The sequence below is a fragment of the Podarcis melisellensis genome, assembly GCF_964234715.1.
Source record: "Podarcis melisellensis genome assembly, chromosome: 17".
In the NCBI taxonomy this organism is placed as follows: Eukaryota; Metazoa; Chordata; class Lepidosauria; order Squamata; family Lacertidae; genus Podarcis; species Podarcis melisellensis.
Genome location: NC_138534.1, coordinates 6,982,031 through 6,998,522, shown reverse-complemented (window position 1 = coordinate 6,998,522; position 16,492 = coordinate 6,982,031). Strand labels below are relative to the sequence as shown.

General features: G+C 46.2%; 1 protein-coding gene across 1 annotated transcript in view; it reads right to left on the bottom strand.

Moving 5' to 3' along the window:
- Nucleotides 1-1,689, bottom strand: part of MAST1 (microtubule associated serine/threonine kinase 1) — a 94,559-nt gene extending 92,870 nt beyond the window's left edge. Inside the window, exon 1 of the mRNA XM_081893729.1 lies at nt 1,561-1,689. Within this exon, the coding sequence (XP_081749855.1) occupies nt 1,561-1,599 (39 nt within the window). The 5' untranslated portion in view covers nt 1,600-1,689. The remainder of the gene's footprint in view (nt 1-1,560) is intronic.
- Between the last annotated feature and the right edge of the window lie 14,803 nt (nt 1,690-16,492).

The window sequence follows — 16,492 nt, the reverse complement described above, 5'->3', positions numbered from 1 at the left end:
AAGGCTAAACAACTGTTAAAGCTAAGTATTTTTAAAACATATAACTAGAAGTATCTGGACATGTGAAGAGGTTGTGTGTTACCTCCAGAGCTCATACTGCCCGCAAGGAGCCAAGAGAACTGTCTATTGATTCAATTTCCGGGGTGGGGGTGGGGGGGCTCACAAACAGATACCAGCCAGGCAGAACCTGCTTAGGCCCAGAGTCCATGGGGTGGGTGCCCCATTCTGTGTCTCCCATCATATCCATACTACTCCAGTTGTTGAATCTCATTCATGCCACAGTCCTAATTCTTCTGTTCACACAATGTGTGTTATCAGCACACAATGCTTCACAGAGCATTTGTGGAACTTCTGGAGTAGCCAAGCAAAATCACTAATGTCAAAGGTGTGATGGGTTGGCCTCCAGGGGCTTTCCCTAAAAAGCTTTGGCAACTGGATGTTTCCATTGCAGTCTTCTGCTGTTCAACATTTCCTCACAACCAAAGCGGGAAGGAAATGTAGCAATATAAAACACCTTGGCTTTGGAATGTGTTCACAGTCAAAGGCTCACCCAGCACCCACTCCAACTTTTTCTCGCTGCTTTTTTTATCCCCCGCCCCATTACCCTTTTTAGTGTTTGTCCATTGCTCTATTCCATTTGGGTGCTGTCATCCTCAAGCTGTAGTTTACTCTACATATTAAGGTATATAAAATAATAATGTTTGTATAGCTGCCCTGATAATGTACTTAAAATGTAGGGCAGAAATCTAAACAAGTTATTTAAGTAAATAAATGCAATAATTCTACCCCTTTTTATCCTTGCTTCTCCCATTTCTCCCTTGCCAGTGCCCTGTATTTAGAATGGAACTTCCTCGGGGCAGGGACTGCTGCTTGTCATTTTCCCATGCTGCCAAACACTACATAAACGGACTCTAGCCTGACCCCACTGGGAAATTCTTGTATTCCTACGACTGAGGTACAGCCTCGGTCTCTTCAGTCTGGCTTTGCCCCAAGGGATGGAACAGGGGAAAAGGAGGCAGAAAAAGGAACCTTCCCCCAGATCTCATTTTAAGCAATGCCAAATGATGATTCGCAGGCGCCGCTCATCTTTCCCTGGCGCTGCCCAGGGACTCGCGCGACCCCGCAGCCCACCCGGGGCAGGCGGCCCTCGGCTTCCCCGCCGGTCTTCGGCCATTCCGTCCCCCTGCCCACTCCTCCCCCTGCGACACCAGAAGATTTGCTCGGGTCTGGCGTGCGGGGAGCGCGGCCACCTCCGGCGGCGCCCCATTGGCACCAAAGGAAAGCGCGGCTCGGTTGGCACCGAGCACACCTGCGCCCTGCAGGAAGGAACAAGCCCGGGCTGGGCTCCTGCTCGGAGGCTCCCCCGGGATGGCGGAGGAGGAGAGAGCGGCGGCGGCTGCCGCCCTGTCTCTGCTGCCCGCCGGCCGGCCTGCCTGCCTGCCTCCCTGCGTCGGCGGAGAGGGCGCGCGGATTGCGCGCCGCATCCCGGGCACCGCGGCAGGCTTGGCCAGGGCGGCGCGGGCTGGAGGGAGAAGGGACCCGCCGCGCGCCCCGATTTACCTGGAGCCGCCTCCGGCGAATGATCCCGGAGTCGTCCATCGCTGGCCGGCCCGAAGAGCTCGCCCCATGGGCGCCGCCGGCGCGCCTAGTGCCAGCCGAGCCGAGCGAGCGCGCCTCCCGTGCCGCCTTCCAGGCCGCGGCTGCGCTGCGCTGGGCCGGCGCTCAGGGCGGGGCTGGCCAGGTGGGCTGCGCGGAGGGGGCGCCTCGCCCGCCCGCCCGCCCGCCCCCCGACTGCGGCACAGCCCCGGCCTCGCCTGGGACGCTTGGCCCGGGGCGCGCCGGGCGGATCCTCTCTCTGCGCGCCCGAGGCTGGCGGAGCTGGAGCAGCGGCACAAGGAGGCGGCGAGGGCGGCGGCCGCCCCTCCCCGGCTCCCGCTCCTGTGCGCCGCGGGCGGGGCCGACGTGCGCTCCGGCTGCCACCAAGCCCGACCTGGCGGGGGCAGCGAGAGGATGCGGCGCCCCCTCGCCGGCCAAGTCCGGCCTCCTTAACCCTTTCCCCGCGGCCGCCTTGGCGATCACACGGCGCCGCGCCTGCTCCAATGCTGAGGGTGGGGGCGCAGCTGCAGCGCGCCGGGCTTTGACGCACCCCCCCCCGCCCTCGGGAAAAAGACCCTCACTGAGAACTAGACTCTTGCCATCTCACCTGCGAGGCAGCCCTTAAGAAGGAGCCACCCCACCCGCTACCTGCATTCCACGCGTCAGTGGCGCGTCTTGCCTCGGGCGCCAAAATGTATTGGTCGGCCCCATAAGAGCCAACTCCTAAGGGCCGTGGGGGCTTCGACCCCCACAGTAACATATGTGAGGGGGCCGGACCCCCGCAGGTTTGATGTCCATTCCCATTCAAACGGTGTGTGTGTGCTGCATCATGCGATCAATTATGTGGGACAAAAAGAAAAAAAAGGAAAAGGACCCCAGGATGGTTAATGGGGTGCAGTGCTCATCTCGCTTTCAGGCTGAGGGAGCCGGCGTTTGTCGCATACAGCTTTCTGAGTCATGTGGCCAGCATGACTAAATCAATTCTGGCGCAACAGAACACCCTGACGGAAACCAGAGCTTATGGAAACGCCATTTACCTTCCACCGCAGTGGTACCTATTTATCTGCTTGCACTGGTATGCATTCAAACTGCTGGTTGGCAGGAGCTGGGGCAGAGCAACAGGACCTCATCCCATTGCGGGGATTCGAACCGCCAACCTTCCGATCAGCAAGCCCAAGAGGTTCAGTGGTTTAGACCACAGCATCACCCACTCCCTTACCTGCCCCCCCATATCTTTTTCAAGTTGGCCCACCTGGTCTACCCTGATTGAATATTATATAGAATCATTAACGCAGCAGCAAGATGATGATCAGAATCCCCCTTCGGATCTTGGAGTATGGGTCCCCCCAACAAAATTCAAAATTTGGCTTTGTAATTCGGAATTTATGTGATGTGATTTAATTTGATGTGAAACAAAAATTATTTTTTTAAAAAAAGAATATTTTATAGAATCATGGAATTGTAATGTTGGAATTTACCCCAAGGGTTTTCTAGTCCGGCATCCATGGCAGCTGACCATCCAACATCTGCTTTTAAACCTCCAAGGAAGGAGAGTCCGCCACCTCCCAAGGGAGTCCATTCCCCTGTCAAACAGCTGTAAGAAAGTTCTTCCAGATGCTTAGTCAGAATCTCCTTTCTGGTAACTTGAAATGAAGATCTGCCTTTAAAAGGGTGGGGAGTAATATCAGATTCTAGCACCCATAAGCCACACAGATAAAACATTCCAGTTGCCAGCTAAATCAAATCCAGCTCATTATCATCCAATGGCAGTTGATAATGTAGTAGTCTGACAAATGTGCTTTAGTAGGTTACGCAGAAACATATTGCTCTTATAATATATTTTAAATTTACACAGGCACAAGCAGAAAACCTTAAGTGGCTCACATTCTCCCACGTGGGACACGATGCATTGGTAAATTCTCTTTATACAAGTTGCATTAAAATTGGTGGGAGCTGTGGAGGAGCTAATCCTTTGCAAAACTTCCCAGATGGTGTCTTGTGGGCCACTGCTGCCATAGGAGCATACGAAGCTGCCTTAATGCACACGGGTCCACGATGCAGCCTAGCATAGCCTCTTCCCACCTGGCATTGGGTTTCCCATGGTCTCAGGACAGACAAGGCTCCTTGCTTCAGAAGTTAGCCCTCAACATCAGGGGGACACTGAAGTTGGCTCCTAGTTCCTTATTTGCACGAAAGTTCAAATGCAACACCATCAACGAACTTTAAAAATGAACTAAGATCTATGTGTTCCTGAACCCCAAACTAAACTTTGGTGCACCCCATATCTATATCTCCTTGACAAAGTCCCTGTTTCCTTGGAGATCAATCGTGCAGATTCCTTGCGCCTGAAGCAACTGAGTTGGTACAGGTGTTATTAGCATCCACAGAACCCACACCATACACTGCTCAGAAGTAACCCCCATTCCGTTCAATAGGACTTACTTCCAGGAAGGTTCACTGTGGTGGTCAAGGCTATGCTGTGTCAGTCTATAGGCGGTGGTGAGTTATGCTCCTCCATACAACTTTCCCCCTACATAGAAAACTAGGATGTCAATGAGATGGATTCTATCCCTGACATGCTAGTTTTCTATCTGCAGGGGATGAGGAGTGTTCCATGATGCAAGTCCCCACTTACGCTCTGAAGTGGCGCAGCTCAGACACATTTACCACATCAGTAAGAACTAGTCCTTTGTAAAGCAAGAGTTTCTCTGGGCACTAATGGCATTGGGATTAAGGGCAAGATCAATCATTGACCCTTTCACATATAGATCTCCCAACACTTTGCTTCTCTTTCTCTCTAGTTCCTCCCTCTCTCATCCCAAAGAAACATGTTATTATGTTATGGGTCATAGCGTACAAGGGGAGGGGAGGAGAAATGGGATAATTTAGTCTGATGAGCTAATGTGTCTGGGGAGAGTGACATTTAATAAAATGTTTTTTGGCTTTTTTCACAAGGCTCATCCATGTCCTGTCCCCCATCACAGTATCTTTGACATATGCTAAGAGCTTTGCTGTATTATTGATCAGTCTCTGGTTCCTAGTCCCAGGGGGAGTGGGGGCTGGGAGCGCCAAACTGCCAACACACTTTCCTTATCTGTTAAGCAGCCCTAAAAGGGTGTGAGTATTTGGTGATGGTGGCTGAGAGAAAAAGTATTGTTAGATGCCACCCCAAATTCCATAAGTGGTGCAAGACTCCAGGCATTCCAGGAGCACTTTACCCAGGGACAGCAAGGCACCGCGGAGACTGTAGTGTTTTATGATATACGGTTTATTTACACACGTATATAAAACCTGAGTCCAGATGCAGGGGCTCAACACACTACACTCCAAGAGGGTCTCTTCTCCCATAGGCGCAGCAGGGTTGAGGCTCAGAGCAGAAAAATCAACCATGCTCTCTGTCTCTTTGTTTCAGCCTGTCTCAGTCAGCCAACATGGTGCTCTTCGACCCCTTTCTTGTTCCTTGTTAGCCCAGTGAAACAATTCCCCTCCAACCAACATCATCCAAACTTAAATCCGAATCCCTTTTTGTCTCTACCCACTAACACACAGCTGGAGGAGGTGCTTCACCCCCCTTGCTGTCCAGCACTGAATGTCCTCATGGCTCAGCCATTATCAGGCGGTTACCTCATGAGGAAGCTGGCCTGTGTTATTTCCATTTTGAATCCCTGCTGGATCTGGGAGGTCGGTGTTTGCAGTTTTAACTTCCCAAACCTTGATTAAATTCTAACACTTACTAAATCTAGAAAATATGGGTGCCTTGCCCCCACAAACTCTGGCACCTCAAACTTATAACAGTATTATTTCATTCATCCCACAAATCCCTTCAAGGCTGCAATCTCTGCTTGATGTTTTCATGGTTTGGCAAAGGATGGGGTTGGAGACAACGTATTTATTTATTTCGTAAAATTTATATAGTACTTGATTGTAAAAACGAAACCTCAGAGGATGGAAGGGTTGGCTTTAAGGGCTAATCAATAAGAAGTGAACTAGGGCATGGCAGAATTGTGATGAAGACCATGGCTGTGGTCCAAAGGATGACTTCAGAAGCTCCTAGGGGCTCAGGCATCTTCAGTGGGGTCTCTCGCTAGGGTTGCCAACTGCCTAGAGGGAGGGGGTGGGAGGGTGGGTGGGTGGGAGCAGCCTGGCCTGCCGATGTCCCTTGCAGCAAAAGTTTGAAATGCAGAAATCGATAGCTGGGGAAGCTTTTACATGGCATGGAGCTAAGCATTCTCTCTTGCTAATTGCTGCAGAACGAACTGCTGCCATGCAGGGCCTAAAAACAGGGCTTAAAAGTTGACAGCCGTTATGATACTGAGTCTGTAGAACTAGTCAAGTAGTTATTTGGATCCTGGCCAGAAAACAGGTGGAAATAGGAATCAAAAATGTACAGTGACTGTGGGTGGGTAGGTGTGGCATGAATTGCCTTCCTGTTCTCTTGCGCACCATTTGTCTTGGGTCCTAAACCCTGTGCATCATGGTTACTATCTGCCCTGAATCCTTTAAGGTAAGGTGCGCTGTAAGATCTAATGAAATGGGTAGTAAACCCATACATTTCACAGGTATCATTGTGTGGTGTGCACTGTGGAGAAGTGAGGTCTTATGCCTAACCTGAGAGTGATGGAGCTGTTAGGTTAGGTAAGGTAAAGGACCCCTGGATGGTTAAGTCCAGTCAGAGGTGACTATGGGGTGTAGTGCTCATCTCGCTTTCAGACCGAGGGAGCCAGCGTTTGTCCGCAGACAGCTTTCTGGGTCATGTGGCCAGCATGACTAAACCGCTTCTGGCGCAACGGGACACCATGATGGAAACCAGAGTGCACGGAAATGTTGTTTACCTTCCTGATGAAGTGGTACCTATTTATGTACTTGCACTGGCGTGCTTTCGAACACACAGGGCAAGCCAGAGGAGAATTTGCCAGGCGTCCCATCTTGTAAACCACCACTGTCCTGAATGGCACTTCAGCCAAAGCCCTGTGGGGAGAAAGGGGAGAAGCTCCTTTGGACAGGTCTCCCCAGTCAGGGATTCTTCGTGCCAATTCACACCACCATGTGCCTACTTGGTGGAATTGGCACTACTACAAGTGCCACATAATACCCATTTCACATTTGTAAGAGCTCAGTCATTTAGTGTGGCAGCATCTGCTCTCTTGCCTATTGAGATCAAATACCTTTACTGTACTCTGAACCTTCTCTACCTTCTAATAACACCTGCTAGAAACATTATTGTTTAGACAAGCCTACCCAGAAGTTTACAATGTTGAGGATCTGTTTTAGTATTTTTGTATTTTAACTTTTGTATTTCGAGTAGAATTGTAAATCTTTCTTGATTTGACTGTTTTATTTTTTGTAAATTACTTTGAAGGTTGGTTTGTTTTACAAATGTGTATAAATTTTGTGAAACAAACAAACAAAAAACTAGTGTGCAGGATCCAATTTTTCAATCTTGGGTGACTTAAAAAACTTGTATTGTGTATGCCTTTTTCCAAGAGATGACAGACTAGCTGATACTGTTGGTGTCCATTGTATTTAAAATTATGTTTATTACATGTGATTAATAAAATTATTTTAAAAAACCAAAACCCATGTATTGTGGCAGTTTGATAAACCAGGGACTGGAATCCTGGAGGTGTGTTCAAATAGCCACTTTGCTATATACATTGCCTACCCAGGGAGACAAAGCAGAATCCACAAAAGTGAACCTACCCTTACACTCTTTGAACAATTACTCCACAATTTTGGCTCTTGGAAAAGACCCAGGAGGATAAGAGGTTACTCTGTTGTCTCTGTCTGCTCCACACATTGACCTAGTATTGCAGCACCTTCAGGAACAGTACTCTTCTATTAATAGTTTAAAATCAGATTAAATAAATACAAGCTAATGCAAGTGAGTACAGAGGACAATTTACCAAAAGGTTCTTGCATCTGATAGATACAAGACAGACAGACAGACAGACAGACAAGGCAGGGGCCGCCTCTTCCATGAAAGGGGCCTTCTCATTGGTGGCTCCCTGTTTGAATAATGCACCACCCTAGGCACTAGGCAAGAACATTTTTATACATCCAGGCCTTTGCATGCTAATTTTCTGCTATCTTTTAGTGGGCTGGGCTTGAGTTGGATCTGCTCTGTTCTATATACTGTTGGTGACCATTTTTTGTTGTTTTTATTGTGTTTTTAATGTTTGTTTTTCTAAGCTTATTTGAGTTCACCTTTTTGAAAAAAGCATCGTTATCGTTATCATTATCATTATTATCTAGTGAAGTCAGGGAGTGGTAGAGCTCTCACATCTTGGTTGTGAGCTTACCAACTGGTTGCCCTGTGGTGCATGATTATTAATGTGTGAATCGCCTTTCACATGTCTGAAGTCTATTTGAGTGGGTGTCAAATGGGTTTAGTAAAAAAAAACCAACCAAAGGTAGGTTTCAAAACAATACAAATAAAAAAAACACTAGAATTTTTAAAAAACAAGCCCAAAGCCTTATCTTTCTTCAGCCAATTGATGGTTTAGAGACGATAATAATAAAAGCAAACAATAAGACTGCTCCTATAATCCAGGCCTCATGCCTTCAGCACACAGCTGTCCATAACAAATTCACAATGAATGCAAATGTATATGCATTATACATACCCAAGTATACCATGGAGGCATACTGGGGATGCGCTGTCACATATATGATGTGTTTGCATGAGGAGATGTTGGTGTTTCTGCTCTTCCAACATAAAGGCTTTGTGCTTGATAAGGAAAATTCTGAGTTGAGAGACTACTAAACAGCTCAGCTCATCAGGGTACAAGTCCCCAGCGGGTCCATGCAGTCAGTACAAGAAGGAAATTCCAGCCAAGTAATTTGGAGCAAAACAGCAGGCTTAGATCCTTTATTGTTGCGCAACAAGTTCAAACAGCAGCGAGTGAACCTTGAGCATAGGGTGACATTGCCTTTTAAAACTTTCCCACCATATCCCAGAATACAGTTCGTACAGCATCATTGCTATAGCACTGAAACGTCAGAAAGGGGAGGGTTATACAAGATTAACATAGGCAAATATGTCAGGGCAACACCCAAGCTAGTTAAGTACCCACCATCCAAAGCACAATGGAACTTCTTTTTTTAAAATAATTTTTATTAACTGGCCAATCACATCAAATTAAATCACATCACATAAATTCCGAATTACAAAGCCAAATTTTGAATTTTGTTGGGGGGACCCATACTCCAAGATCCGAAGGGGGATTCTGATCTTCTTGCTGCTGCGTTAATGTCCAAATGAGTCCAAATCAGTCCAGACAGAGTTCGTAATTCTATCCCATCTTATCTTTCTGTTTCCACATCACATCTTGTTCATATATTTTTTCTTTTTTCTTTATGATCTCTTCTTAGTCTCCTTAAGCCGATAAACACCAATATAATAATCCTGTGTGAATTTTCCGTTCTTCCAATCCTCAAATCCAGATGGTTTCCATATATCATCTCCTTCATAGATAACATCACTCTTTCCATCATAATCTTACGAAACTGTCGCTCTTGAGTCCCACTGAGGAGTTTAATCCACAATATATAAACAGCTTTGTTTTTATCTTTCTCCTCCCAGACTCAAGACCTCCGACAGAGCTTCCCAAAATGGTGACAGCATTTTTAACTGCGTCATTCCAAAGCTCTTATACCTTCCAGGCTCATCTTGAAACATGCTTTGGTTTGAAAGTTTATCTCCACACAGCCTTAAATCCACAGCTTAAGTCCTTAAAACGACATTTTTTATGTCGTTTAGGGGAGGGGATTCTTGTTTAATCACATAGAAAAAGAAAGGAAAGTTTTTCCCCCCTCCCCCATCAGTCATTTGCCGTACCGTATCTTGACGTATCTTCTCATGTTTTATTCTTGTCTTGTTTTATCAGAGATCTCTTCTGTCCGCAGTCTTTACTCCCCCTCCTTCCTTGAAGTATGTGCAATTCACCTCGTCCAAATTGTTTCTTTTGAAGTTCTTGCAGCTAGTGGCGCGAATCAGGGACGGCGTCCAGGAGTGCCGAAATCCCACAGGAGGGCTTTGTGCCTAGTGCCCCCATCTCCACAAATTCGTGGGTGGTATAGGGCACAGCAGGCAAGGGCCGTCCCCCCCTGGGGGGGTTAAGGAGGCTAATTACCCCCATCATAGCCTCCAAATTACCTCGTGTGGGTCGGAGAGATGTTATTGTCAGCCATCTTCCGATGCGCCCCCTAGTGGCCCCCACAATGGAACTTCCTTTACATGTCTAGACCCCGAGGCAAGTCCAGTGATGAGATTTGGCTTCCCTTGGCCAACAATCAGCTCAGCAATTGTCACCCCTGTGTGTGTGTGTGTGTGTGTGTGTGTACATGTCCTCACACTTGAGGGATAATGGCGGGAGGTGGCAGGGAAAAGGGTCCTTTTTCCAAGGGCAAAATGGCGTTGGAATGCAGGAAATTGTAAAGGGGTTGATTTACTATGATTTATAAAGCTAGGTATCTTCCCTGAGCTGTCAAGTCAAAAGGATACATTCAGGTATAATATTTATAACATTTAACAACTTTAAAGATGTGCACCCCCCATGTAATTTCCGTAACATGCTATTCACCATTCAAAAAATCACAATTCATGCACAGAGTCTGGCACATCCTGAAGCTATATGGTAAAATAACATCTCCTACTCATACAACACGTTTTGAGTCTTCAAAGCATGCAGTGCAGGCCAGTACAGTCATACCTCGGGTTGAAGTTGCTTCAGGTTGAGCGCTTTTGGGTCGCGCTCTGCAGCGATCTGGAAGTAACGGAACACATTATTTCCAGGTTTCGCCGCTCACGCATGCGCAGACGCTCAAAATGACGTCACGCGCATGCACAGAAGCGGCGAGCTGCGACCCGCGCACGCGCAGACACGGCTTGCGTTCGCTTCAGGATGCGAACGGGGCTCCAGAACAGATCCCGTTCGTATCCAGAGGTACCACTGTATTATAATCCCTGTGTTGCAAATGGAGGGGTTGTTGTTGTGTCCTGAGAAGGCCACCTATTGAGGTGAGATTTGCACCTGGAACAGCCTGACTCAGAGCTCACCCCCATGTCTACTGTGCTGCAAATGGTATCTTACATTCAGCTTCCTGCCTCCAGCAACACCTTCAAAATGAGAGAGCTCCGAGGCGGCAGCGGAAGGATGGACTGCTGCTTCTACGCCCAGCAGTTTTTCTGTGCCCCAGAAAAATCAAGACCCGCATGTCCCTAGCAAATGGAGTCAGAACAGCCCCAGCCATGTTTGCAAAATTAGCTTTGATGAAATATTCATGCAAGTGATATATTATTAAAGCCCGAAGAGCAGGCAGCGCAGTCTCCAGAATGGAAGAAAGAGCGCTTGGCCTATGACCCTCCATTAAGCAACAGGGGAGGGAGGCAGACGAGGATGTAGCCAGCCTGCTACACTCAGAGCAGACGGCCGTGCATCATTCCTGGTTGATGGAGGCTGCAAAATCATTGCCGCAGCTGCTCCACTTTCCAGGGGCAGCTCTTGTTCAAAAGCCCACAAGCACGTAGGTCAGACATTAATTTTTTAAGAAGGAAGAGTAAAAAAATGACTCCCTCTCCATTTTATTAAGAGGTCTGTTCAGATATGAAGATGTACAGTAAGCTCATGCGCCATGGTTCTGCAGGATAATCTTTATTGTCATTGTCCCATACAGAACAACGAAATTGGGGGGGAATCTACATCAGACATTCAAAAACCAACAAGCCTGCTATCCCACCTATCTCAGCTTGGTTAGCCCCCTAAAAACTCTGATACCCCATAATTAAATACAATATGCTCCCATAGATACTACCTTACACTGCGTTTAAAACCAAAATTGCATTTGGATAGAAACTGTTTCTCAGGCATCCAAATTTATTTGGCAATAACCCCACTGCCTTAATCTGCAACTTTATGCACACATATTTAGAGTAAACCTGGTGGAACACAGGGGACGGGGCTGGATTAAGACCTTCAGAGGCCCTAAGCACTTACAATATTTGGGTGCCACCGTAAATATCTAATTCAAAATATAAACAATAATAAACTGTAAAATAAAATTATATTTTTCGGAATGAAACAAAACCTACAGTAAGATGGAAAAAAATGTTTATTTTTGTGTACTTCCACTTTATTTATATTAGATTTTTTTCTCCTACTTTTCCTAATTGCAAAGTCATTGATGAGATCCTCAAAGCTATTCTTACACAACATATCTGCTTCTATACTTGGTAGAGATAAGGCACCCAGCCTGCCTTGTTGCATAGTTGTTGTGTTGGGATTTTTAATATACTTCAACTGAGAGAATGAATGCTCAGCTGAGAAATTTGTGACCATTAGCATTAAAATTCAGGAAATGGAAAATTTCTGTGGTGCCAACCTTCCCTAGATGTCCTAAGCACGTGCTTATTTTGCTTAATCTAGCCCTGACAGGGGAAGTTTGTTCTTGGGGGACAACCTAGGAAGGACTGGGTTGACCACTGCCCAGAAAATAAGTTCCGTTCTCCTGTGTCGTACTCCCTTTCCTAGCCAACCTCATTGTGTTTGGTTCAGCTGGAAGCCAGAGGCATGTTTGATCTGTGCTGTATCCAAAGCTGTGACTCATGGAGAAGCAAGATCTGTTGGGGTGTTAATGCTGTGAGCCCCTCCACCCCCCAGATCTTATTCTCAGGTTGTATATATGTGTAAATAAAACCACAAAGGCAGTGAGCAGTGAAAGAATTCAGGGGCTCCAGGTGCTTGCCCACATTTGGGCTCCTTTTTCCCCCCAAATTTTTTTTTATTAGTTTTCCAAATTTATAACAAACATATCCAAAAACATAAAAAATCAAACAAACAAACAAACATGTATCCTAACTATAATATTTCCACTTTTGTTGTCATTGTTGGGTGACTTCCTTGAATCCCCCTGGCTGAGTTTCCATATAAGTCATTATAGCAGTTTTCCAAAACTATTTTCACATAAAATTTACTTGGTCCATTAACATCTTTCTTTTAATTTTCACTTTTATGGTTCCTTGGAATGAAGGTCTGCCCCATTCATATGTAAAACAAGAGAAAAGGTGGGGCAAGGTCTAATTTTTAAACAAAAAAGGACATGCTGCTGTGCTAAGCATAACCCTTCTCCCCCTCTGCTGCCTCTCCTAGTTTTGCACCAGTGTTCTCCCCAGCCTGGATATCTGATATTGGAAAAATGAGCTTGGGCAGGCAAACTGTGAGGGAGGTAGATCAGTCCCCCTTTTGCGCATGCACCTTTTGTTGGCAATAAGTATGCCACCTGCTGCCTTATACAAGAATGGGTGAATAAATGAACAAAAGAATGCATCGTCTCCATCACGAACACTTCGTCCCTTTGTTGATGTGGTAATGCTCACATATGCTTCATATGAAACAGATAGCCTGTCTGGATAGCCTCACAGAACTGCAAATCATCTTCCGTAGTGGTACCAAGAAGATAGGTCTGATGCAGACACACATCACTAAGTCATTATTTGAATTCCTTTCTGGAGGAAGATGGAGGCACCTTTTAAAAGCTTTGGATTCTAAGCATACACACCAGGACTTATAGTACTTTCTAAAACTCAGGCACGTGGTTTAAATTAGCATGCTGCAGATGTTTCTACATGTTCACTTTCAGACAGGTTCTAGTCTATCTCAGCATAAGCTGGTTGCCCCTGCTTTGGTCCCTCAAAGTCGCTGACGTTCCATCTGCAGTGAAGCAAGTCAGAGACCAGGTCAGCATCAAAGGCAGGAGCCAAATATTTCTTTCTAAAATGCAACAAAGGCCTGGGTGACATCATTTCTAACCAATCCCAGATCTTCCTTTTCAGAGGCTCTGTGTATTACATTTCCAGAGCATAACATGTAAACCAATTTCCAGTTGAAACTCACACATGTAAGGTAGAAGCTACCTTGGAACTTTAGGCAGGTGGTTTAGCTAATGCTACTTTCACAAAATAAAAACTCATCTGATGGAAAACTGATTTGGGCAGAGGAGTTTACTGTTCTAAGGAGAAAAGGACATCATTCACATTTGACAGAGACCACAGAAGGGTGTAGGTACTTCTGAATTTATTGTCTCCTGCAGCTGGTGCTTCCTGTGATTAAATTAGAATACAGCTGCCATTTTGCTCTTAGTGTACAAAGACAATAAAATAAATTTTCAATTACAGTATATACCTAGGATTTCTCTTCACACCACTGCCTGGATAAACCACGGGACAAATTGCATGTGACATTTTTCATGCCTTTACAACAGCATGCCTCCTGGCCACTTTTATTTTGAAGGAAAAGCAGTTGTGGGGACCTTGCCGGAAAATGTGCTCCCAGTCCAGATCACAGCCCTGTGGCAGGATCCTGCTGAATATCATAGCCTGTATTTTGTCTCTGGTTCTTGCTGATAGCAAGGGGGTTGTGTTCAGCAGGAAATTGCGGTGGAGCCCTATTTTGGATCTAGAACAAGTTCTGTAAATGACATTTTCCTCAAACTAAAAGTGGCACTTAGTCAATGCACAAACCCAGGATGGTTCATCAAATTATTGTCACTCTATTAATAAACAAAAAGATTCCATCATCTCAGCTCTAGTAGTAAACATATTTATGAACTCTTGTGTTCAGAGAACGTCATGTGGTTAACTTTAATTTATTTGATTTCAGGTAACAAGAGCAATTAACAAAACACATACCCAATACTTAACAATAACCAGCCCGGCAAGAGTTAAAATTACACCATACAGCCCTATATACCACAATGTGCAAACTGCAAATTGCCCCAGAACATATTTCCAAAGCAAACTATATGATAATGATGGAAAACAATTGTTTTCCTTCTGTGAGCTACACACAATAAAACAGTACCATTGTTAATGAGATATACCTGGAGCTGTCCCCATATTTTTCCATGCTCTGACCTATCTCAATCAATGCTGCTGACCGTATTTATTTTATGTATAATTTTGTGTATTATTTATTAAATTTGTATTTGTCTATATCAATCCACTGAGTCATTGTCTATTAGTTAGCAACTGTTTTGGCGGTTGACACACAAAAGACGACCAAAACCTCCTTGAGGTGTACAGTGGTACCTCGGGTTACAGATGCTTCAGGTTACGTGATTTCGGGTTGTGCACTCTGCCGAACCCAGAAGTACCAGAATGGGTTACTTCCGGGTTTCAGTGCTCACGCATGCACAGACGCACCGAATCGCAACCTGTGCGTGCACAGACGTGGCGCTGCAGGTTGCGAACACTGTGGGTTGTGAACGTGCCTCTCGCACAGATCACATTCGCAACCCTAGGTTCCACTGCACACCAGTCTTTTCTTTATCAAAGACAGAAAACAGTGTCATAAGTAGGTTTGGTTGGAGGTGTCTGATCAGTAATTCAACCAATTTCATGAAAGACATGTCTCGAACATCTTAATCACTACACGGAAAATTGTGCCTGGCTCTCCATGCCCACTCCAACGCAGGAGGCTACAAGAACTTGCTATATATTCTGGATAACTCTGATAAGGTCCCTTGTCCCCCACAAGTCTGTTTTGTGTGTTTCATATCTGCTTGCAAGTACCAGGGACTACAAGCTAGAGGCTTAGTTAGCAAGCCGTACCCCAGTGGCTCACAGCCTCCCCTTTAAAGATACTGAAATTCGTTGGGGCTTATAGGCTATTCCCTTGATCACAACAGCACCAACTAAAGCAGCATAGAGACAGAGCAGCAGGGTGGAAGGTGCCTGGGGCCTCAAAGCCCAGTGGCTTGGTTTCTATGTTACCGTGGTGCCGTCCTTCTCTAAGAGGAAGTACTCTAAGAGTAGGGAGTTTCTGGCTTGTTTTCTGAAAGCTACAGGGACACCATTGCACATGGCTACCACATAACCTCCCACATTTCTCCAATGAAAATAGGGATGCCCCTTACATAATGTAATTTTACTATTTATACCCCACACAACTTACTGGGTTACTCCAGCCACTTAAGGTAGCTTCCTACATATATAAAAATATGATAAAACATTGAACGTTTTTAAACTTCCCTATACAGGATTGGCTTCAAATGGCTCGGGGGTCGGATAACTTCATACCCTCTAACATTTCTCCAATGAAAATAGGAACATCCTAAGGAAAAGTGATCGGGATGTGGGTGGCGCCGTGGGTTAAACCACAGAGCCTAGGACTTGCCGATCAGAAGGTCGGCAGTTCGAATCCCCGCGACGGGGTGAGCTCCCGTTGCTCGGTCCCTGCTCCTGCCCACCTAGCAGTTCGAAAGCATGTCAAAGTGCAAGTAGATAAATAGGTACAGCTCCGGCGGGAAGGTAAACGCCGTTTCCGTGTGCTGCTCTGGTTCGCCAGAAGCGGCTTAGTCACGCTGGCCACATGACCCGGAAGCTGTACGCCGGCTCCCTCGGCCAGTAAACCGAGATGAACGCCGCAACCCCAGAGTCGGCCACAACTGGACCTAATGGTCAGGGGTCCCTTTACCTTTACCTAAGGAAAAGTGGGACATTCTGGGATCAAATCAGAAACTGGGGCGGCTTCTCTAAATCAGGGATGTCCCTGGAAAATAGGGACACTTGGAGGGTCTGCTCCCAGCTCAATGGGGATAAGCTAACACAAGGCGTTCTACTACCTGCTGCATTGGCCACAGAATGAGCTTTAAGTCGCCATGGTTTGGTGCAGGAAGTAAGGCCTGGAGGGCCAAGGAAAGCTTCCAAAGAGGACAGGTGTGGCTTCTCCAAGTGTCAGAGATAAATTAAGATCACATTCACACCATACATTTGAAACACTCTCATACTGCTTCAACATTCATGGCTTTCTTCAGAGAATCCTGGGAACAGTAATTTGTTAAGTGTGCTGGGAATAGTAGCTCTGTGAAAGGACTCCTAACAACCTGGCATTCTTCAGCT